This window comes from Etheostoma spectabile, chromosome 7, assembly GCF_008692095.1.
Source record: "Etheostoma spectabile isolate EspeVRDwgs_2016 chromosome 7, UIUC_Espe_1.0, whole genome shotgun sequence".
Classification (NCBI taxonomy): Eukaryota; Metazoa; Chordata; class Actinopteri; order Perciformes; family Percidae; genus Etheostoma; species Etheostoma spectabile.
The window spans coordinates 1,210,720-1,236,285 of record NC_045739.1 but is presented as its reverse complement, the minus strand read 5'-3'; the positions used below and the strand labels follow the sequence as shown (position 1 = coordinate 1,236,285).

General features: G+C 40.0%; 1 protein-coding gene and 1 non-coding gene across 22 annotated transcripts in view; one reads left to right on the top strand and one right to left on the bottom strand.

Moving 5' to 3' along the window:
• Positions 1-5,053: 5,053 nt before the first annotated feature.
• On the top strand, positions 5,054-5,125 carry trnae-cuc (transfer RNA glutamic acid (anticodon CUC)). The gene has a single exon. It is a non-coding gene; the product is annotated as a tRNA-Glu (tRNA).
• Positions 5,126-5,924: 799 nt separating this feature from the next.
• Positions 5,925-25,566, bottom strand: part of tpd52l2b (tpd52 like 2b) — a 32,909-nt gene continuing 13,267 nt past the window's right edge. Inside the window, exons 4-9 of one of the 21 annotated variants that reach the window (XM_032520161.1) lie at positions 24,059-24,118; positions 15,279-15,380; positions 14,019-14,045; positions 13,361-13,405; positions 12,357-12,465; positions 5,925-9,122 (exon numbers count right to left, since the gene is read on the bottom strand). In XM_032520161.1, coding sequence (XP_032376052.1) covers positions 12,405-12,465; positions 13,361-13,405; positions 14,019-14,045; positions 15,279-15,380; positions 24,059-24,118 — 295 coding nt within the window. In that variant the 3' untranslated portion in view covers positions 5,925-9,122; positions 12,357-12,404. Of the gene's footprint in view, positions 9,123-12,356; positions 12,466-13,360; positions 13,406-14,018; positions 14,046-15,278; positions 15,381-16,816; positions 16,865-24,058; positions 24,119-25,566 lie in introns of all 21 variants that reach the window. The other 20 variants (XM_032520151.1, XM_032520162.1, XM_032520152.1 and 17 more) reach the window with 20 other exon arrangements.

Genomic DNA, 25,566 nt, shown 5'->3' with positions numbered 1-25,566 from the left:
CTCTGGTACATTTTCTTCTAATGTCAAGTTGCTGAAAGCAGCTCAATTTATGTTCCCACCACTTTTCAGTTGACTTTACTGGAATGCTTAATTTGACTTGTAATGACCTTTATCAACTCACTCAGACACAATGTTACTCAAAACACCAAACCAAAAGAATAAAAGAAATGGAAAAAGAAAAACAGATTACAGGCATGGGATACTTTCTATAAAATCATCTCTCAATGCAAATCAAACCAGGTATTAGTCTAACTGAAATAAAACCATGCCTATCTCTAAGCATGGTGAAGAGTATGTGAGGATGTGGGGCTATTTTAATTCTAAAGGCCAAGGGAACTTTATCAGGATGCATAATATCCTGAATCCAGGAAATAACTGGCCTTTAATAATAAAAATCTGCCTGCCTCTATGGGAATTTAACATAGGGGTATGTATACTTATGACCCCTGTATTTTAAATAAGAACATTTATTTATTTACAATACGTTATTCATTCACAAAGAAAATTGGTGTCCTTAAAGGTTGGATTTTACCTCATTTTTTAATTTAGGTATTAAAATAAATTTCCAAAACATGATTTTTTTATTCCTCTTTTTAGTCAACTTAAGCATGTGTATGTAAACTTTTGAGCACCACTGTATGTATTGATTTAATCTGTCTGCATCTATAGTGTAAATGAGGTGTGAAAACCCCCGGTGCCTCCTTTTCAGTCCTTTATTAACACAGGAGACAATAAAAGTGAGGTTTTGAAAGAATGAATTGACAATCAGGGAACAGGAAAAAATAATTTTAAAGTTAAACAAGACAAATGTATTCCCAATCTTTGTCCCCATAGGACAACACCAAACATGAAATAGAAGATGTAATCAAATGAAACAAATTAATTAAAATGTTCAATCGTTTAGCAGGCATTTTTGCCCCACTACAGAACTGATTGACTGATGGTTCAGAGTTGACACATTTTCATACGTTTTTAACTGCTACCCTCCCGTTTAAAACCACATGCACGCTCCCAAGTCAACAAACCAGTTATTCATACAATGAGTTATTTATATTCACAATCGACACTGCTGAAGTCACCTTCTTAAACTTCCAATGTAACACAACCAACCTTACACAATTAATTACAGTATTCACATCCCAAGCATAGTGATTGAAAACAGGTAAGTTTCCAGAACAAACCGGAGCGGGAGGCCACGTACAAAATATAAATGGAATTTATTCACAGTTTGCATAGATTAAAAACACTAGCAAAAAACAGCAAACAGCGCCAGCGTGGACAAAGTAGCGACTTTAAAAAAAGAAAGAAATAAAGTGCAATGGCACTGGTGCAATCACCTTATAAAAATAGCAAAATTTCACTGGAATAATTTAGAGGCTATTAATATGCGTTAGGACCCAATACACACAATAAAAGAGCAATATAACAAAATACCACTGCACACTTTGTGCAGTGGTACACAACTCAAACATTAATCGCATGTAGGGAATAATAAAAGGCAATACGTCAAACAACACTAGTAAGCAATTAGGGGTCTCTAAAGCTATCGTTAAGTCTCTAACCAGCCCTAAGATTGAGCCGCGCCCGTCAGCGATATTGCACTTTATCCTTTAATAATGATAATATTTCAAAAGAACAAAACAAACCCAACTAAGCAAAGAAAACAAGTTATAGAAATAAATGCCCGTTGTTTTAAATTAATGTGGGAAAAACAATGACAGACAATATTGCACTTGCAGACAGTCCTTCAAATCATTTAGGTTTCATTCAGACCCAAAGCATGATTTTAATGTCATTATGACCGTTACTCTGCTCCAAGATTGAGCTCATCTAAACATCTGAAATATTTGGCCTGCATGCGTCGCACACACTCCGCTACCCTTCCTGAACTGCGAGCCGTGAGAGAGGGAGGGAGCGCGCATTACCTGTGTCCCTAAATAACCTCCGCCTTCACAGGGCCATGACATCACACCCATTACACTAGTTTTAATTGTTCCTATTTTTCATTGATTTTCCTGTAAGTTTATGCCCTCCAAGCAGGTCTTGCTGAACTCAGCTACAGAAACAACATAACAGCGCTCCGCTCCTGTGCTCTCAGAAGAATTCCCAAGGAAAAATTCCCAGATTGAGAGACCAAAATCTTGAACAAAGAAAGAAAAATTGCTTTTTCCTCCTGTGGCTTCAACTAACTTCAACTAGTGTGGCTTTTCACACTCTCGGGGCAAGATTCTCTGGAAGAACGTCTCACCTTCCCCACAGGATTTTTCTAAAAAGAACTAAGACGCATTAGACTGGGACACAGTATCCGTTGTCACCGCAATGCCGGTTAATCCAGCTCCCACAATCTCACAGTCTGTTAAACTGCCTTTAAAAAGACTTGTATTTGCTCCTCACAGAGACTATCACTCTGTCGCTGTCCCTTATCGGTCTTTTTATCTAAAATTCAACGAGATTCTAAACCTGGCTGTCTATCGGACTTCTAATGTGCACTTAAATTCCAGACCTTCCTCACAGGCATTTTAACATTACATAGATCACATACTAACAATCACGCACAATTACACAAACACTTGCTTTGACTTATCACTTTCAACACTTTCAATTTAGTATTAGCCTAATTACTTTTCAGATTTGAACAGACTTACGAGCTGATGGTTGCTGGGTCTCTCATGCCTAATACTTCCCACATAAACTATGCCAAGTTATGATGAAACAGGTCTGCCTTACCTTTTAATTCATGGGCCTGCATGAGAGATTTAGCACCACCGGCTCCATTCTTTGAGTTTTCTCCGTCCTTTTACTCAGCAATCACGTCAGGGTCACCAACTGTTAGAATTTTGTAACTAACTTTGTGTTTGTTGGAAGGAGGCTGAGGTCCAATTGAGAATCAAGAAAAGGTTTAATGCAACAGAATGATGAAGATGATAAGACAAAGACCATAAGACACAAACAACATAATAACACTGCAGCTGACAGCAGACTTGATCCATGCTTCCCCCATGATGGAGTCACATTAGACCAGTCCTGAATATTCCTAAATTACACCCATTTATCCCCTGCACCTTGGGGCAGTTCCTTTTCACCCAGTGCATTCAAATCCTTTCTTATTGGTCCATCGTTGGCATGGCAACATGCTCTTTGCTGTCCAATGGGGGAGGACAAGTCTTCAAACTCTGCCCCTTTGGAGGTCGTTTTTGGCTACAGATCAAAATTGTCTGTTGTGTGAATGTGAAACTCTAACATCAATTCAGTTTAATCAACATTGTCTTGTCTTAGCCTAGCCTAGGGGGCAGGGGGCAGTAGGCCACCTTTTGGTGCGTAGCAGGAAAACTCCTTTCCATATGATAAATGCCAGTCTTGACCTGTGGTTCTTTACATTCAGAGGAAAAGAGGGGGAAGGTGAGGGACAGAGATAATGCATATTTTCCTAACCTGGCTGCATCATACATAAAACAGAAACACATTGTTTTCACAACATTGTTTTTTAACTTTTTATAACAGATGCTAACGTTGGCTAACAAAAACGGTACTAAAACAAATGTAACCTTACTTACTTAAAACTGACAATTCCTTTGAGTGTCTTGTACAACTGAACGCTGAATTAGGCGAGGAAAGTGTCACAGTCACTATGACGAAAAGCGTGGTCAACCCCCAGAATGAAGTTCACATGTCATGGACAAGCTTTGCTAAACACTCTGTCATGATTGACAGGCTGAGAACTGTCAATCACCACGACCTAATCCCCCCCCAATGATTTTAAAATCAAAAAGACGGTAATTTAAAAAAAAAAAACATCATTATTCTGTGTTGCAGAAGAGTTAAAACTAGCGATTGAGACCATAAACTATTCATGAAGATGTTTACTGAGGTAATAAATCAAGTGAGAAGTGGGTCATTTTGCCATAGACGTCTATAGAAACCAAGAGTATATGGCTGCAGCCTGGAGCGTCCCATGTCATCCGTCCCATGTCATCCGTCCCATCTCATGCGGTCCCGTGTCATGCGGAGTTGTGTCCAACGGTAAATCCAGAGGGTCAAAAAAAACGAAATCGCGAATAATTTTACAGATGGAGTCACGGGTAAATTCGTGACCACATTTGTTGCAATCAATTGAAAAAACGTTAAAAACTGTTAAAGTAACAACTTTGCCATACATATAATTTGCTCATTTCTGATTATGCGATTTGCGATTTTGTATTTTTGACCCTCTGAATTTGCTGTTGGACACACCTCCGCATGAGACGGGACCGCATGAGACCGGACGGATGACATGGGACGCTCCAGGCTGCCATACCCTTCTCCGACCTCCTTTTGCAACCCCGCGTGTCTCCCTCTGCTGGAATTCAGATAGAATGCAGGTTTAAGTTACTTCCGCATGTGTAGCTCTTTGCCGAATCGGATACTCTGTGCATCAATATATACAGTCTATGGGTGCACAACATCAGCTATCGGACGTCTTCGCTAGGAAAAGAGATTCCCCCAGCCTCCCCACCCACACTTGTAGTGTCGTTAAGTAGACTTAACAGTCTATGTGAGTAACGTTACAACAAAGCCCGTCCCCACCCCGTTGTGGCCATGAAAACATCCAAAAGATGACATCGACATGTGAAATATATTGTGATAGTGTGGTTTTAGCTGCTGGCTAATGTTAGCTTGCTGGCACACTAGCTAACTGGTAATAAAAAAAAACGTGATTATGTTGGGAAAACTGCAGTTATTTTATTAGAATGACATGAATAGCATTAAACGTTACTAAACGTAACGTGAATACACTTGAATGGGTAAACTCGTCCGTGAAGAGATGCGTTCTAATTGGCGATATGATTAACAGTGAATACTACAACTCTCACAGTTCCACTCAACTTCCCAAGGTCACCGAAAGTCCGTGACTACCATCCATTATTTTGACTTGAGAGACGCTTAGCGGCAGAAAGTTACATATTTTACCTTTAAAGGTAATCGGTGAAGCTAGACCAACAAGCTAGCACTGACTCTATCACGTATAGTTGGACATTGGCTATTTGAACAATTAACAACTTCTATTCGTAAGCTGTCCCTGGTGGTCTAGTGGTTAGGATTCGGCGCTCTCACCGCCGCGGCCCGGGTTCGATTCCCGGTCAGGGAACTACTGTTTTGTTTAATTTTTTACAGAGCTATTTACACTTTCTTGTAACCACAGACTGTACAGTGGTTTAAAGTGGGGCGTTACCATAGATTGCATCGAATTAAACTGTTGCAAATCGAGCCATGTTGCAAACAGCTGTGTAACATTACATGGGTACTAGTAAGAATGAATCAGCTGTACAAAGTATACTGAATTCATATCTTACTGATCAGTTTGTGTAATTGTAATACTACTGTATCATACTTTTAATTTGTGTAGACCTTTTATTAAGCCCATATATACACGCACACACACAATGTAGTGTTAGTGATATAGTGAATGCACAATCACAACACTCTAGTATTATCATAAATTAAAAGGTCCCACAGATGGCGACACCCATTCAGCATCAAGTGTTAAAGGTGCTTTCTGTAAGACCGCGGTTTTTCTTAAAAAGTTCCCAAATTAGTAAATGTGACCCAGTGCCAATCATTGAATTTGTAATAAAATGTTTCCAATTAGTTTCTTTTTGAAACAGAACCCATCAAATTCAGACTACAGATGACAATTTATATACAAATTGTTTTTTGTGATCAAATATGTATTAATTTATACATACAAATTATCCAAAACAATGACAAAATATTATGGACAACTAATCCAGTTTCAGATTCTAGCATTAGTCATATTAATAAACTTTGTAAATTCTGTGTTAATTAAAGCAGATCTCAAGAAGGGCAGATTTAAAATACTGACCAAAAACCACTCAAATCATTTAAAGGAATGCTTTATTGATATCCAAACATATACAACAAAACAAATTAATTCACCATAGTCTTCCAAATCTGATCCCTTTTGATACACTATATCAGCTAGGCCCAGGGCCTAAATAAAGCTTGAAGTGCTCTACTCTCCTGTGCAGCAGCTGGCACCCAAAACAAAAGTTCCTTATAACATCTATCCAATATCTATCCATCAGTCCCCCAAAACCGATCGCAGCTTTAAACAGCCGACCGCTACACTGCAAAAAAAGAAAAAGAAAAAAGAAATCCATCTTAAAATAAGTCATTCAATTCAGTATTTAAAATCGTATTTTTCTCGTACAGAGTGAGATATAATTGCCCTACAAAAAGCACTTAAGTATGAGGGAATGTATCCACTTTGTGTAAGAAAAATAGGATTTTAGGATTCTTAAGTAAATGATTTCAGAATATTTCTTGTAGTACGCGTCTTGGAGAAGCAGAAAGCCAGAGACTTTGAAATTCAGAGGCAGAAAGAGAGAATTTTGTAACAGATATTTAAACATTGGCAACTTATTTTTAAACTGATGACAAATTATTTGTACAAATAAATCCTCTCTAAAAGTCCAAATTTCCTTACAGAAGGAAAAGCCAAAAGAAAACACAAGTTCACTAACGGGAATATATTAACTACCAAAATGTACAACACAATAACACGAAAAACAAAAAATACACTTGTGCAGTTTTGAAGCCGGGATGTTTTGTGTTTGTTGTGAAGCGCTGTTATTGTCATTTCATGTTTGTTCTTTGAAGCCCAGCTCCGCCACTGACCGCTCTTTGTTGTTGGTTGGGAGGTTTTGGCTTACACTGTTGAAAACATTTAATGTATATAAGAACTCATATTTTCAGTTTATAATAAACATTTGGACATTTTGAGACATTGCACTGAAGCTGAGCCAGGATACAAGAGCAACATTTTGTAGCTGCAATAGGTAAAAAAAAAAAAAACCTTCAGTGCCTTGAGAAAGTCTACCAATAGTTTGAGACTGACCAACGCTTTTTGGCAATTTGTCAAAGAGTTGCCCTGTATTTTTTCTGGGAAAATTTGCTTACTGTAGTGTTACCTTTTGTCAAACCACCAGAAGCAATGTTAGCCTTGTATCAGCAACTTTAATAAGAAGAAAGAAAAACATTTCGACCTTCGTTTTTTAGTAGAAACGTGACGGTCACAATTTCATATAATTATATATATAGCTCACAACAATAAGAGCTACAGTGATTTGGTACAAAAAGTGTTAGTTTGGCCTCATGCAGCGCGTGTGTGCTATCAGCACATTTAGTAGCATGTGTGTGTGTGCAGTAAGGGGTTGTGGGTAAAGTTTTTTTTATGGCAACAAGTTTTCCATGACACATTTTGTGGCGTGTCGGACAATCACAATCTGAATATTTCAATGCTATCTCCTCTTCAACAAAACCTGAAGTCTATACAACATAAAGGTTCTCTAAGCGATGTCACGTGTTTTTTTAAGCTACAATATTTGTGTCACAGCAAACATCTCCTCACTATCTGCTAGCTACCAGGGAGCCTAAAAAATTGTGTGAAATCGCTTAGAGAGCCTTTAAAGGAAATGGAACATAAAAGGAAAAACAAACCAACAACCGTTGCTTTTCTACCAGCTCTAATAGGTGAACCATGTAATGAAGAGATTAAGGCCGATAGAGAAGCGTCCACATTCACCGGGTAGTGCACAAAGCAACGCATCGTCTCCAACTGAGTTCTGTGTGTAGGAAGGAAGGAACACCAGTTGGACTAGGGGAAAAAAGAAACGGGCAAAGTGGTTTCAACATCTATTCAACCCTTGACAGGTTTCTAGTCTGACTTGCCAATGGCAGATTAAAGATGCTGCGGCAGCACACCCAGGTCCAGTTTGTCAAAAGAAACCAGTTTGATTAATATCCCTTCTTGTCCGAAACGACTGCAGCTCCTTAACGAGTCAGCTTCGCAGACATGTTATCAGATTTCAGAGCACACATGTACTTTAAACTGACAAGAAGTCATGTCTGTGAAACTGACCCACTGAAGTTTGTTTAGCCTCGCCCCCCCTTTTACCACCACACCTGATTACTACCATTTGGCAGCATAATTAACCATATTTATTATATTTCATATATATTTATACATATTGATAAAAGTTATGTAAAAACATTATGCAAAGCAGTGTAAAATAGTTTGTAATACAAAATGGTTTGAGGATTGTTTTTTCCATTTTTACATCCTGGGGCTGTTTTTAGTGTGTTACGCGAGACCTCGGTCTTCTTTGCATGGTCATTATGGTACAACTGAGATGAAATATGCACATGCATGTAGCAGTAGAAGGTCTAAGAGGGGTGAGATGTGCTGGACGCCCCCCCCCAGTCAAACCACTAACCTGCAGGTGTAGCCTGCGTTCACACGGCGGGCATTCACTGAGCTGTGAAGATAACTGTACAAGTTTTAGAGAAAACTGGGGGTAGTGTGGTGACAATAGTATGTGGTCACAGTGTGAATGCATGATTTAAGTACACTACAGTAGTCAGAAAACAAGAAGGCAGAACTAGTAGTATAGACCACCTGTGAAATGTTCCCCCGCCCTCAGTCTGCAGAGATCCGGTTGGGGCCCATAAAATGCACCTGCAGAGTAACTGCAGCGTTATCTTAACAACCACCCAATCCCAGAATTAAATGTGAAACTTCTCATTGAGTTTAAGAGCCTGACTTCTTAATAATGCCTTTTAGCCTTATCTTTAGCCAGGTGAGTTACTCCCTGCTTAAAAAAAGGCTTGTGAAGAGTGCAGGAGACAACAGTTGACTCATATGGACTATCAAAGAGCTCTGATGGGAAGGAAGCAGAGGCTAACAAAGGTAACGAGGTCTGGAAATGACTCAGGTTTAGACATTTTTCCTTTTTCCTGGACAGCAAGGCAGAGGACTGGAGGCCGTGGGACCAGTAGTGATGGAAGCGCTCATCCCATCCCAAACCCATGAGTCCTTCACCCCCGTCCGCCTGCGTCTACAGACCTCGGGGCATCGGAGTGGTGGTGAGTGGGTGAGGGGGAGGGCTGACTCTGCGATGTGAGGCAATAACAGTACAGTCTCAGGTCGTGAGGAAGGTGGCGGCGAGGAGGAGGAAGAGGCAGAGGGGGGGATGCGTTCAGAAAGGCGGGTTCTCCTGAGTGGGGGTGGTGTCAGTGGGGGAGGTGACAGCCTCTCCATTTCCTTTGGGGCCCACAACCTTGTACTGAGACAGAGAGAGAGAGAGAGAGAGAGAGAGAGAGAGAGAGAGAGAGAGAGAGAGAGAGAGAGAGAGAGAGAGAGAGAGAGAGAGAGAGAGAGAGAGAGAGAGAGAGAGAGAGAGAGAGAGACCCAATTTATTTCAGCTGTGATTCTGTTTCTCCAAATCAATCCTTGTCAAAGGCAGGAGTTATTGATCGGCAGCTTTCACACACTGACTCAGTTTGTTTCCTGTCGGGGAAAAGACACTTTGACTACATTTAAAATCCATCAGTGTGTCCCAAAATCATAATACATGTTAAACCTATGCAAGTTTTAAGTAGAATATATATCTAAATATTGTGCAATAATTTGTAATGGATACTATTCTACATTCTACATAAGGAAATGGAAACAGCCAACATACTAACTGCTAAAACAGTACACTATGATGATAAACATGTGGTATATTAGTATGTAGTATGGATTTGACCTGCATCTCTTATGAAATGAAATAGTCAAACAAAAGTTGTACATGTTATTAGGGATGGAACCAGGGCTTGACATTAACTTCTTTGCTCACCAGCTAATGTGGCTAGCTACTAGCCACTCAGCATTTTCACTAGCCACTATTAAATTTTATTTGAGTAAAGCTGACTACAGTATGATACAAGTAACTTAATTCTGTTACAGGGTTGCTACATTGCACCTGACCTTTTTAAGGCCATTATGAATGAAATAAGACCTATTTCACAAAAAAGTGAAACAATTCCCTGATCTCCTCAATGGCATTATAGGACTGGTGGCTCGATTGCATGTTGGTCACCTTTGTAGTTGTAATAGTAATGCAGCTCAGAATTATAAACAAACATTTTAAAGCGCTGCGGGAACATTTCAAAGAGCATTAGAGGTAGCGTTACTTTGACGTAGAAAAGATAAGACCTGTTAAAAATGATTTAAGACCTGGAACCAAAGTGGCTAGTGAGAGTGACGGTCGTTGCATCTCATGTAGCTTAAATTGTCTCCTTGAGTCGAAATCGTAGTTTAGTTGCTTTTCGTGAGTTGATATATATAGAACGGGTTGTGATAATAGGAATTAATATTGACTTAAATAGATTGCAGGCCCCGGAATTGAATAAAATCCAAACTGTATTGCGCCATACTTTGTGATATCAGCAATTATCACATTGTTGTCCAAAGGATTGATATATCATATCTTGACAAAACTTATGATTGACATGCCTACATGTTATTATATAGCCCTTTAGACTTTAGTCTTACAAAATGTTTGTCAACTTGGTAATGATCTACCGAAATTAAATGCCCCCTTGTCGTCCTCACACCCCCCAGCCCCCTCTTTCACACCTCCCCTGGCCTACTCCCCCTCCCCCCCTTCTCAGCCTTCAACGACCATCACCAACAATCAGCCCACCAACCTGCTCCTCCCCCCTCATCCCGCTCATCAGTTCAACCTCCCCCCTCCCTGAGACCCACCTCCCACCATCCTCACACCCCAGTCATCCTCCACCCCCTCCTCCATAACAGATGATCAGGTGAGAAGTCAACTTAAGAAGATCAAGGCAAGGAAGGCCCTGGGCCTAGACGGCATCAGCCCAAGTCTCCTCAGGGACTGTGCTGACCAGCTCTGTGGTGTGTTCAGGCACTTATTCAACCAGAAATTGAGCCTGGAGAAAGTCCCAGCCCTGTGGAAGACCTCCTGTGTGGTCCTGGTACCGAAGTTGCTGCGCCCCAAGAACCCCTTCAGGCCTGTTGCCTTGACTTCTCACCTGATGAAGACCATGGAGAGGATCATCCTACGTCACCTTTGACCCCTGGTGGGCACACAGCTGGACCCCCTGCAGTTTGCTTACCAGCCTTTGATTGGGGTGGACGACGCAGTGATCTACCTGCTGCATAGATCTCTGCTACACCTGTGAGAGTCATGTTTTTTGACTTCTCCAGTGCCTTTAACACCATCCAGCCTTTGCTGCTCAGAGTGAAGATGGAGAATGCCTGAGTGGACCAACACCTGGCTGCATGGACTACGGACTACCTCACCAACAGACCACAGTATGTGAGGCTCCATCACTGTGTGTCTGACGTGGTGCACTGCAGCACAGGTGCCCCTTCCTTTTCACCGTCTACACCTCAGACTTCACTCACAACACCACCACCCACTGCCACATCCAGAAGTTCTCTGATGACACAGCCGTTGTTTGATGTGTTTCTGAAAGGAACGATCTAGAATACAGGTTGGTTATCAGGGACTTTGTCAGCTGGTGGAGAGCTACAAATTCAGAGCCGCCTCCATCTGCTGAGGAGACTCAGGTCCTTTGGAGTGTGCAGGACTCTCCTCAGGACTTTTTATGACTCTGTGGTGACCTCTGAAATCCTTTATGCTGCTGTCTGCTGGAGGGGGGGCAGCTTGGACCGGGACAGGAGCAGACTCAATAGACTGATCAGGAGAGCGAGCTCTGTCCTGGACTGTCCTCTGGACCCAATAGAGAAAGTAGGAGAGAGGAGGATGTTGGCTAAGCTGACATCCATCATGGACAACACTGTGGGGTCCCTGAGCAGCTCCATCAGCAGCAGACTGATACAACCACGGTGTAAGGAGAGGTACTGCAGGTCGTTCATCCCGGCCGCTGTCAGACTCTACAACACCTGCACAACCTGATAATGTTGTAGTTCTGTTCCTGTTTTACATTTAGTCCACACATTCTCTGAATATCTTTATTATCTGTATTTATATTTTTCCATTTCAAGTCCTTACTTTTTCAGTATTATTTATGGTCACAGGTAAATATAATTTATATTATAGTTACCTACTTTTGCTATGTTATTTTAATTACATATTTAATTTTAACATCACTTACTTACACTGCAATATTGTTTCTTGTACTATGGCAACAGCACTTTGCAATACCTTTATTTGAGACCACCTTACATTCAGTCTATACTGTCTGCTCATTGTCTGTGTGTTTTACTTGTTTTTTGCTTTTACTGTAGAAAACCGCTGCTGCTGTAATAAGGGAATTTCCCCACTGTGGGATGAATAAAGTATTATCTAATCTAATCTACTTGTAGTTACTTTTAAAATAATTATAGAATAAAATCATCTTTCAATAAACATGGAAATAAGGAAACCTTTAACTCCCAATCAAACAAAGATGGCAACTAGAACTACAGACATCTTGACAATCACATGGCATGGATCACTTCACTGCAACTAAAAACTGGTAGTGGAAACACTGGGTCTTACTATGACATGGAGGCAGAAAGTGTCACATCAAGGCCTACGGCAGCAGCCCTACAGGCCTACCTTCAGGTTCCCAACTTTATCCTCAAAGGACTTGAAGGTTGCAGAGTTCCTGCAAAACAGAGACCACACGTTACATTCACAAACACACGTTTACATGACATGCAATGACACCAGGGTAAATAAAGACAATTGTGACCTAAAAAAATATCTGACTAAATACATCTGCAATCAATAGTATGTGCTTATAAAATGTCTCATTTGTCCCCCTGTCCATCAGAGCCCTGAATAGACAGTCAACCCAACACCTAAAATGCTGTTTTTATCTCAAACACATACATTTGTACTTTTATTTTTAACAGGATTTTATCTTGATAAGGCAACTTGCCTATAGTTCACATATGATGCGCTGTACAACGGGCGGTGTCATTTTGTTGGCTAGTGGCAGTGTCTGCATGCAACATGAGCATGTCCAGGCAGAGTGATGCAGAACTCTGTGTACTGTATTTATGCAATATGTTGAATTGAAAGAAAAACTAATTTACTGTTTTACGTTTCACTGCAGCCAAACTAAGATTGTCCTAAACTAATCTAATACTAACATGTTGACTGTGTAAAATTTAATTTTGGTTTATTATGAATATGTTACTGTCCCATAAACAGAGGACCACACAGCAACACTGAAACAGAACCGTTCCAAATTTTAAAATGATGCAGAAGATGACATAAAAGTTAAATTTCAACCATGAAATGGACTTAAAAAATAGAGAAACATAAGAAATACATTGTTGTTCCCCCACAACATGTGGACTGTGGGCCAAAGATTGTGTACACTCAGAATTATATTTAACCTTTACTATTATTACTACTTCTTCTTCAAAGATTCCATGGCTAAATCTGTCCAAGAAAGCAGAATCCTACCAAGCACAGACATCAACAGATAAAGCAGCACTGCAGGCTGAGTTAAACTGAAGCGGTACAGAGAACAGGGTGGTATGTTACTTTACCTCATGGCGGGCATACTTATCGAGTGGCGAATGGAATAGTTGCTACTTGGTAAGCGTTAAAGAGAGAAGACAGAAACGCAGGTGTTATAAAGAAAGCAAGTGCACGCACACACACACACAAATTGTACAATTATTAAAGTGCTGTAGGTGGTTGTTTGCCCTTGACATAACTTTAAACACTTATTATATAGGAATAGTACTAGCTTTGTATTAATACTGTAAATAAAAGACCCAGATGATTAGTTGCCCATAGGTTAATGCTAATTTCGCAAAATATTATCTTATGTTTGCTCACTGACATACACAAAGAAGACTCCTCACACACTATTGGGAAGAAAACATGTTGGAAACACTATTTCATGGGTCACATAGTTTCCTATAAATTTTGGTCAACAAAATCATCAATAGCAAAGAACAGCATGCTACTATTAGCATCTATGTGCTAGGGACAAAATACATTAAAGCAATCTGAGGGAATTAAATACCAGCAGTAATAGCAGCAATAATAGTTATAAAAAGCAAAAGTCAAAGTATCAGTAGCAAATATGGCAGAGCTCAAGCTCTATAATGAGTCCCTTTTTGTCTGTACAAAAACTATCAAGCCTCATGACTATATGACTTTACTCTTGGTTGTTGTACCCGGATGTGTTAGTCTTACCTAAAGGAATTAGAGAAAGGTAGAGCTCTGCAGGTCAAACCAAGGCAGCGATTAGAAACAAAAAGAGAGAGAGCGTGAGCTAGAAGCAGCAGCATCAGGACACAAACCGACAGTAGTTGACAGGGACAGCACGTAACCCATCTTTGAGCTGAATGAATGTGCAGTTTAAGTTCCATTACAAAGTGTAAGTGCACTTCATGTTTTTTAATGTCAAATTACATGTTTTAGCAACAATAAAGAATAAGAAAAATGAAATATGACAGTATGACTTTTGCATTTACAGAATAAACACCGTGGATGAAGCAAAGATACACATGCCGGGACTGACACACACACACACACACACACACACACACACACACCACACACACACACACACACACACACACAACACACACACACACACACACACACACACACACACACACACACACACACACACACACACACACACACACACACACACACACACACACACACACACACACACACACACACACACACACACACACACACACACACACACACACACACACACACACACACACACACACACACCAGATTGTTGTGTAAATCAAAAAGGTGTCAGCAGAGATGTTAGTTATGAAAGTCAGTAGCAGTAACTGAGTCTCTGTTTTTCCTTCGCTAAATGTTTTCCCTCTCTCTCTCTCTCTCCATCAATCACACTTGATGCAGTGTTGCTCTGTCGCTTAACTTAAGGGTGACAGTAATGTTTTTCACATGTTTAATGTGTCTGACCAGCCTGTGCAGTTTGAAGCAAAAATAAACACTACAAAGTGTGATTTCAGGGTGAAAAAACTTGTCAGCATTACAGGGATGGTCCAACTATTTTAAATAAATCAACAAATATGTTGTTTCATATTCAAGTAGTTGAAATCTAAATTTTGCATCTGGGATCTTACTTCCATGACATACCAGTAGACCTTCACTGCTGGATCTGATGCCAAACATTTAAATCTCTAAAAAGACAGAAAATAATGAAACACCTTGTTTTGGTTTTAAAGTAATCAGAAATCTGGATAAGGTGTTTACAAGCCACAGTATGTTGGTTTCCATGGCAGCAACCCAACTAGCATATTTAAGAGTCTAAAAACCAGGGTTATCCAAGTTTCCGAAGTGAGGCTATTGTGTTTACACGCTCAAACCCGGGATGCTACGGTGGCCGACAGTTTCAACATGGTCCACTCTGCTCATTTGTTCTTGTAGGCTAGCTAGAGTGTCGGCTTTCCTGCATCATACCTCATGTCGCCCAGTCTCTTGCTGATGACCGTGCCCACTGTGGTGAGAGCTGCACTAGTCTTCTGTCCCGCCTGGGAAAGAGTCTCCTGAGTCTTCTTGTATCTGCAGAAAGAGAGCGAGGAGGGGGAGAGAGAGAGAGAGAGAGAGAGAGAGAGAGAGAGACGGGGGGGGGGGGGGTTAATGAAAGATAAAGGGAAAGAGGGAGCAGGAGAATGCAAAGAGAAAAATGGAGCAAAAAAGAATGAAGAGGAGGACAGATGATTGAACAGAAATGATAGAAAGATGAAGGATGGTGGTAAAGTAGGGAAAAGAGAAGACAAATACAGCCCAAGGAAAAAGAAGGAGGAAGATGGATAGCGGAAAGTAAAGACAGCAAGCAGAAATAAACAAAATGGAGAAAAACAAGGCAGATGGATGGGAGGGGGGATGGACAGGAGGGTGGAAAAGACAGAAGCAAATTAGCCCAAACAATTTGACCACAGCAAACACAAAAGCTAACAGGTTTAAGTTACTGCTTCATCAAACAAGTAAAAGTGCGGTATTCACCACCCAAATGGTTAGTACTGTACAGAAATACAGTGACAGGAATGTAGGGCACAGCAACAAAGTGCCAAAAGGCTGGTGTACGGAAAAAAAAACACCCAGCATCCACCTTTTTACCTGTTCCATTTTCTTTTAAAATGTTTTTTTTAGTACACCAACATTTGACAGCTTACGATAATTTACAACTAGCAGAAGAAATTCCTCTTTCCACCATCTACCGTTTCTAAGAAGAGTTAGTTCATCTCAGATTGCAAAAGCACAGAGAGAAAACCCATTGGTATTAAGGGCAGCTATGATTCAGCATGTCCCACTGCAGCCAAAGGGCTTGGGATGGTGGCGAGCATGTTTATTTCACTAAAATGGAAGAGTGCATGATGGCAAAATCAGGATAACAAATCCATGTCATTCATTCATTCATTCATTCATACATACATGGTTTCCAACACAGGTTCTACTCAGGTGCCCCACCCAGCCGCCCAGGTAGATAAAATCCAAAATCACACACAAACACCCACACACACTAAACACTCCCTCACAGGCTGTATGCACACACAACAAACCAACTTCATAATCACCTGATCCACCCAGACACATATCAAGTCTCAGAGGCAGATGGCTGAGCAAATACAATTTTGAAGAGAAGTGTGTGTGGCTGATAACCAACACACCCACATCAACATGGCTGCCCTTCCAAACTAAAGGAACACTGACGGAAGTGTTTACCACTTCACCATTTAAGCAGTGCTTAGTTAAAAATAAGGAGGTTTTAGTAGTAATTAAACTACAATAAAAATGATTTATGTTCGGCCGTTTTCTGACATGAAGCAGAAACATGTTTCTGAATTCAACAGCAACAATATAACAGCAAAAAGAAAAAAAGGATGGATGATCCCGAAAAAAAAAGAGAAACTCCTCAAAAAGCAAACCAAAATAAAAAACTATAGCCCATGTACAAAAACAAAACAAGAAAACAAAAGAGAAAGGGGTCAACTCACGCTTCAGAGCGGGCAATGTCATCCAAAGTGGCTGAGGCAGACAGATATCTGAAGACACAACAGCAGGATAATGACACAGAGGAAGAGACACACACTCACAATACAGTAGAGCACAATAGAGTTCAGCAGAGTTACAGTTGCAACACCGTCTGCTAATTTTTTTTACCGACAGGATTTGGTGGATGACCTGTTGATTTTTAAGGCTTTTTGCCTTCAAACACAATATTTGAAGATACGTTTTTTCCACAAGGGGTGAACAGGAGAAATAAGTGTTAACAACATAACGCAAAAATCATAGGAGTAATGCAACCAAACATTCGTTGTCCCCCCAATATATTTAATGATGGAAAAAGCCTATTCAAATAAAATGATCACTTGACATCTTGCTACGGAATAGGAAAAACTAAAATGAATGTAAGAGCATAGTTAAAGGAAATTAATATAAATTTAGATATAGATTTTTTTTAACTGCAGAAGACCGAATATGACCCACACACAAAATTAGGTCAATGTGATGAGAAAAGGTTTACAATCCACCAGTATTTAGTAAGAATGCACAATATATCAGATTAACAGCCGTAACAGCAATGGTAATAAACTATTGTAAAAAAATAGTGTGCAACTCATCCATATTTCTTTACTACCTGTGCAACTGCTATAATTAAGTCAGATTGTCTCCTGTGCAGAAGACTACAAGAAGTACTAATAACAGTGTTAGTTCATTGATTCAGCTGTCCAGAACAACCTCACTGCATGCTAAAAAGATATGCTGAAAACATAATACGGCAAACTCAACTCCATCATGCAACAATAGGACGGAACATTGACCTTAGTGTTTATAGCACTGTATTGCAAGTCCACCAGGCCAATGTTGCCTTGCACCAAGTCCACTGGAGAAAAGATTTAAATGTATTTTAAGATGTTAGTTACAGTGGGTGGCAGTCATTTTTTCAAATATCCAGTTAGCTTTAATTACTGACAATGTACAGCCTTATATAATCTGTTTAATAGCTTCTTTTTTTAAGTTCACAATTTTACGATAACATCCATGATTCTGTTATCACAGAAACCATTTGGCTCTACATTAATGCTGCCGTTAGTCTGTGTCTTTTCCTGGTTTTAATGGCTGCATTACAGTAAAGTGATGCCATTTTCTGAATTTACCAGTTCTAGCTGTTCTATTATTTGCCTTTACCCACTTAGTCATTATATCCATATTATTGATGATTATTTATCTAAAAACTAATTGTTAAGATATTTTGTTTAATCACTAATCTGATTTTCAGAATATCACCCAGTCCTAATTTAACATGTCAAATGATAAGACACTACAACACCATTCCATTTAGTGGAGACGGCTCTCCTTATAGACAGCACTGCTCCAAACAAGGCCAGTACCTATGTTCTGACTTACATCAGCACAATGCTGCTTACTGTACAGCACATTGACTTCATACACACCAGCCTCGTCGCATTACACCGTCCCTCCATACACCACTTCACTGTTTAACTGCTGTATTTGTTTCAATAGAATAAGGGCTTTTGTCTCATTTATGTTTGGATGATTATTTGTCTCTACTGCCTTTGACAAGGATTGATTTGGAGAAACAGAATCACAGCTGAAATAAATTGGGTCTCTCTCTCTCTCTCTCTCTCTCTCTCTCTCTCTCTCTCTCTCTCTCTCTCTCTCTCTCTCTCTCTCTCTCTCTCTCTCCAAGATTATGTTTCTGCTATTCTTGGCAAAGAGTACTAATTAGGGGTGATCCGAGTATCCGGCTGAAACGAGTATCCGGTACGGATAAAGCACTTTTGCCGAGTACAAGTATTATCCGAGTAATGCGAGTCAATATCTGTACTCGGATTCAATGAAATTCTCCATTGACTGTGTCTCCGTTCTGTGATAGGCTAGTCACAGTGCCAGTGACAACGCCTCTCCTTCACATTATTCTGTGATAGGCTAGTCCCAGCGTCCCTCCCCTACACTATTCTGTGATTGGCTAGTCCCAGCGCCCCTCCCTACACAGACAGACTCCTGTTGCTGTGTGCCTCTCACTCGCACACGGGACACGGAGAAGTGAACAGCTCTCTCCCCTTCTGGTCCGCGGGGATTTTTCTGTTAATATTTAGGGTTTCTTCAGCTTCAGGCTTGTTTTATACTTCGGTGCGAACTAGTATCTAGCAACCAGGAGACTTCTGGTAACCGTGGGGTTGGTTCAGACATAGTGCTTGGTAGAATGGGACTCGGGTTGCATCTCTGCCGTCGGAGTTTTTTTTTTTTTTTTTTTAAACTGCCTGCTGGCTCTAACCAGTTTTTTTGAATGTCTGAAACTTTCTTGCTGTGTTTTATAAAAACAATAAAAGGCAGTTGCGGTATAAATGAATAATATTATAAATTAAGATACACAAACACATTCCAACCTCACTCACTCACTCACACTCAAAAAAATTGATGTAAATGTAAATGTAAATGTGATGTATTTATATAGCGCTTTTCCAGTTTTAACAACTGCTCAAAGCGCTTTTACATCTACAGGATACATTCACCATTCACACACATTCATACACTGTGGCCGGGGCTGCCGTACAAGGTGCCACCTGCTCATCAGATATACATTCATACACACTCACACTCCGATGCGCAGCACCGGGGGCAATTCGGGGTTCAGTGTCTTGCCCAAGGACACTTCGACAATGACTGCAGGGGCGGGGATTGAACCACCAACCTTCCGATTGGCAGGCAACCGCTCTACCACTGAGCCACAGCCGCCCCTGATCACACTGATCATAGAAAAATTAAAAGTTAAAAAAATAAAGTTATATTATTGAGTATGAAAACTCTTGTTCATTACATTTTACTTAATAATTGCAACCACATTGCTGTAATTATTGTTGCAAAACTTGTTATATACTGTTGGCCTATATAGTTTGTTACCATGACAACACCATTGATCTGAAGCTTGATGCTGTCATGTAAATAGTTTTCTAATCAGCAATAAATATAACAATTTCTGATCAACTCATATCAATTGCATACTTAAATAACATACCGGTTAAAGCCCCGCCCATTTCAAGACAACCCGACCCACTTCCGGGTTAAATATGACCACTTCCGGTGTAGGCCCCGCCCACTCCGAGTACGGATCCGGATACAGATAATTCATGTGGTAAACAGATACAGATAATGCTGTACTCGCTCATCCCTAGTAATAATCCACAATTATTCTGGCTGTGTGAGTAAAAACATAACTAAAAGACCAAGAGTGTAAAAAATGTGTGAGCAGGCACACAAGTCTATTTCCATGTGCAAAAGTACAACAAATACTACAAACTAGGAACACGTGTATTTTGTAAATGCATGTGTAAAAGTCAAGAACAATGTAAGGTTAGGCTAACTAGCTGAGCGAGCCAGCTCAGTTCATATCAGACATAGCCACTTGGAAAATTCCATTAGCTTCAGACCTCACATCAGCAACAGAAAACTGACTCATTTCATTTTTTTTCTTGCTGGATTCTTTCAGCAGCAGTACAGAAACAACATTACTGTTTAGGAAGGCTGGCTCTGTTATTGGCTGCAAAGAAGAAACAGAATCTGTGGTGGAGAGGTCAAACTATCATTATCTATCAACCTCGACCACCCTCTCCACCCCCCACTGGTCCAACAGAAGAGTACCTTCTCTAAGAGGCTGCAATAGCTTCGATGAAAAAAAAATCAAGTTTTTAAACACTTCATCACTGAGTGGTAGATAAGACGTCACAACTGCAATGAGTGCAACTTGCATAAATATCGGTATATTTACATCTTTATTAATACAATGTAAGTTGTTGTACATTTGCATTCCTAACTTGTATATATGTTGTACATTCTCCACAAATTCGGTTAACTAGAAGGTGAGATACATAAACGTAGTTCACCTTCTGTTATGTCCAGTCTTGAGTCTGTCTCTGATTATGAAGTTAAGGTTCTTTGTTTGCTTGGTGCAAACTGGGTCACTTGTAAACTGCATTACCATAATTTCTTGTATATCAAAAAGCTCAGTCAACAGACACGGATGTCAAGATGTTTTCTACTCCAGATCCTTTAATATTGATCTGTTTGATTTATTTTTTATAAGCCTTTTATTTTTGATCCAACATAGAACAGCTGCAGTGTACACCCATGAGCAATGAGTCAAAGTTGTAAATACATTTAGATTTGATAGCTGAACAGCTCCACTTCAGGTATTCTACAATAGTTAATATATTGTCTGACAGTATTTTGTAAAATATTTATGACGGGAGTGTCAGTTTGGCTCTGAAAAAGAGTTCTTTCCTTCCAACATGAGCAAACCTTTTCAACCAACATCACAGCATGTGTGGTATGAATGCACACTCGACTCAACACCAGCTGCTCAGTCTATTTCTTTATTTCCTTTAACTTGATTACAATTGTAGAACTGCTATAAGTCATCTTATGCTTTGTGTGTGGGCTTAATTGAATCTTGCAAGGCTAAGCGTTCAACTGTGTCGCATGACCGTATATTATGAATATTTAATGCTTTAAAGTTATAAAGAAGTTAATGAGTGGAGGTAACAGCGCCGCTAGTGCGACAAAGTGTGCCGTCCACGGCACAGTGAATATTAACAGGTTTAACAGGCTTAATTGTTAATACCACCAATTAATACACTAAAGCGGTCAGGTTGGGAACCCATAGGTTTATGCACATTTCTCCTTGTTGCATTTAGTTTTGTTTGAATAATGTACAATGTTGTAGCTGAAGTTATACTTAAAACAAGCCAATTTCCTGGGATAGAGTGCTTCCGCTCCACATGGGAAAGAAAAGAAAATATGAAATCCTTTACATCTCCTTGCCCAAGGGCCCATTGTCTCATAATCCATCCATAAACTAGGCTAATTACTAATAGCCATCAGCAACACTTGTTACGATTAAGTTATATAACAGTGTTGCTGTTTTTCCATTGTGTGCCCTCAGGCTGAAGTCATTACATAAAAGCAAACCTCTGTTTTTTCTTTGTGTAGCCAACTCAAATGCAGAATCAGACAGTGTCAGCTTTCAGCTTGGACATTGGTAATACAAGCAGAGGGGAAGCATCTGTGAAAGCTTTATGTATTTTAGAATGTTAGGAATGCAAATGTTTAGAATTTGAGAGGAAGTAGAGAAGTGGACATGTGTCATCACTTCTGGATGAGAAAAAAAAAAAAAAAAAAAAAAGGACAACAGACCTCTGCGAGAAACAGAAAAAAACAACAGACAACTGATAACAATAGGATAGAGGTAGAGACAGAAAACTGAAGAGAAAGAAAGATAATGATATGTATGTACAGTATGTATATGATTAGGGCTGGGTACCAAACTTCGGTTTTTTTATGGTACCGACCGAAATGTTTCGGTTTTACACAGTATCAAATTATGCCTCGTCTTTCGGTGCCAAGTTTCGGTGATTGGCTGTAACGTTAAACGTGATTGCGTCACCCAGGAAAAATACATACGTGGTTACGCCGACAGACGGGGTTCACGTGTATCTGTTGTGAAGTGGTTGCGAGCATCGTTGTACCGCTTAAAAATGCCATCTAGATCAAAAGTGTGGCTTCACTTTATTAAGATTGATGCCAACAGTGCGAAATGCAATATATGCAAAAAAGACATTGTTGCTAAGGCTGGCAACACGACTAATTTGATGAAGCACCTGATGTGCACGGGATCAATTTAAGAGCGGAAAGTTGCACAGTGTTTGACTGCAAGAAGAGCGGACCGCAGCCAGCGCAGCCTGCGCAGTCCTCCTCCTCTCAGCCGCCCGTGGGCAATGCAAAACCAGAGCCGACTCCGAGTGATTCAAAATATCCACCACCGGACTCCGCCTCATCAAAGAGTACCGAGGACGGCAATTTGTCTGGGATTTCAACAGGCTAGTTTATGTTTATTAGCGTTACTGCAACTTAACACGTGCATCGTGCTGAGTTAGCGTGTAGCCTTATTTTATTGCTGCGTAGCTAGCTAAATCAAAAGCTAACATTTACAGACAATACTTTGTCCATGTTTGTAAAAATATGCTTATCCATTGGGTCAGCTGGTTAAAAAGCTAACCTTATCTTCACTGTTATTTTTATATTCTCCTCACAGTGGCCTCTGACTCTGATGTGTGTGATTTTCTTTTTCTCAGAATTGATATTATAAAACTAGTATTGAAAAGGTATCGTTCAGGAACCGATATCGAAGTAAAGGTATCGGTATTGGTACCGGTATCGAAAATTTTTGATTGATACCCAGCCCTATATATGATAACAGAAAAGTAAATTGTCAGAAATTAGTCCTGTGGTTCTAACTTTAACTCAGCACTGACTTCCATTAAATATATCCTGCCACGTCTCTGACTACCTCACACCACCTCAAACAAATCTGATTATTAAACACTAATGTAATTTTTCCTTTACATGGTATCTGGTCGCCTCGACCCCACTCGCCTTTCCATGATGATAAAAAGTCCCTGGTACCTGTTAACAGGTACTTTTTTTTTTTACTCCATCGAGGTTCCAAGCGAGCTAAGGCAATACCAAAAGGTGACAAGAAAACCTGCAGACTGCTGATTGGTTGGAGAGAATCATCACTATTCACTGCATCATCGTTGTTAGCAACAGGATAAACTACTATTTCAGTAGTCTATCCAGCGGTGTTTTAGCTTCTTTAGAAACTAAATGTGTCTTCTGGCAAACAGCCACAATCAAACGCACCTTCCACGTGTATCACGTTAGGTCACGGCAGTTTCCTGCAGCGTCACTATGACGACCAGCCACGCTTGCCTCAGACATGAGGCGGTACTAAATCTGCAATAGGAAAAGGCAACAGGCTCCCGACAGCTGCAGAAGAAATGATCCCAAATTATCGAAGTAGGTTCCTCAGCCCCACGAAAGCTCCTACACAACCTCAAAGACACTTGCTAACCAACTACCAAATCCATCATCTATGAAAATGTCCTTAAGACAGTATTACAGTTACAGGCAATACAGCTTTTTACAGAATTCATTTGGATGCATTCCTTTAGAGCATCCCATGTAACAAGAGCCCAATAGAATGAACAGACAAGCCCTTGTAACAGACATGAAGTTAAACACCAATGGTTGCAATGGAAGTGTTATCAAACATGGTTGGAAGGTGAGAACGTAGAAAGATAGAGAGCGAGTGTCAGTCAGAGCGTGAGAGAGCAAACACGGCAGAAGCCCAGACAGCAAACAGTGCACAGACTCACAGATCCGAGCTGGTAACTCTCTCATTCCACTCGCCCAGTTTCTCAGTGGTTCTCAAATAGCTAGAAACAGAGACATGAGGGTGTTACACTGTAGAGATTCAGGAAGGACTAAAGGGAGCTGGCTCAAAGAGGAAGCCAGGGTAAGAAAAAATAAATAAATAAAAATTTTAAAGCACTTTGGAACATGGTCAGTACTGCGATATTCAACAACGTTCGCATTTTTTCCTCGTATCGCGCAGCCCTAATTCAATAACCAATCAGTTTAAGTGTATGCTATATTTAGAATAAAAATGTGTTACTCTTGCATGCTTCTCCAAACTGTGGGCATGCCGTCCACCTATCATCATAAAGTAGAGTCAAAACATTGCTATGTTAAATGTTGGGTTTTGCCGTTTGTTGCAAAATTCATTTCCACGATCATATTTTGAGATACTGTATTTGTGACAGGGACATGAAAGCTTTATCTTAAGACACTTTCAACAAAATGTTTACTGAATTTGGAGTTTGATTGTCACAACCTAGGTGATTGATATATGCTTTATAGTGTGGGTCACAAACTGGAATACTTTAATCTCTTCAAAGTACTATCTGTGTGCACTGAATCTAAGTGCATTCTTTTGTATCATGTATATTCTTATATATGATATGAGGAGTTAGTTTAGCCAGAGAAAATTATTCAAGAATCAGACTGTTTAATCCTGAAAAATTATTATTATTATTATTATTATTATTATTATTATTATTATTATTATTATTAGGAGACTTTATATTTAAAAGGTGCCCTGCCACACGTGTCTCATGACTTTGTGGTAATGTCTGAAGTTCTACCATGGACTTTGTAACTTGGTTACCTTGTTTCAAGCCATTCTAGCGTGGTATAGAAAGCTGCAGAGAGACTCCGCTCCATTTGGGCCAGTTCTCATTAATATTCAACCAGCTAAGACCGGTCTTTTCCCCTTCTGTGACTAGCTTGATTAACAATCATTACATCATTAAAAGTTATTATATCCAATAATGCAGCATCTTTGTCTCTCCTCCAGTCATCTGTGTAAAGATTTACAGTCATCCTGTGTGATGTAAAGCTCTGCAGACAATAATCTAAAAGCTTCAGTAGTCTGGATGTGTCACCGCAAGGTGAGTCATTGTGTGACAGGCTCTTCCTGATAAAGCTGTTCAGATCAGAGAAACGTCTGCTAAATTCTTTCAATGGGCGGTCTTTAAAGTCATTTGGGCTAAAATTTGGTTCCAAAAATGTGTATAGCAATCTTAAAGTGGAACTATTATGCTTTTCCATATTTCCTGTCATTTCTAATGTCATAATGTCAGATTTACATGTTAAATCTGGCCAAATAATGAGGTAAACATATTTCAGAGAAATCCCTATGAGCAAAAACACTTCTTTTTTTAAAAGTTACTTCAGTGTTAACATGATCCATGGAGCTGCATGCTAATAGCGGTAAAATGTTAAAATCTCCCCAATTCCAGGTCAAATCGCTGCTGAAACATGT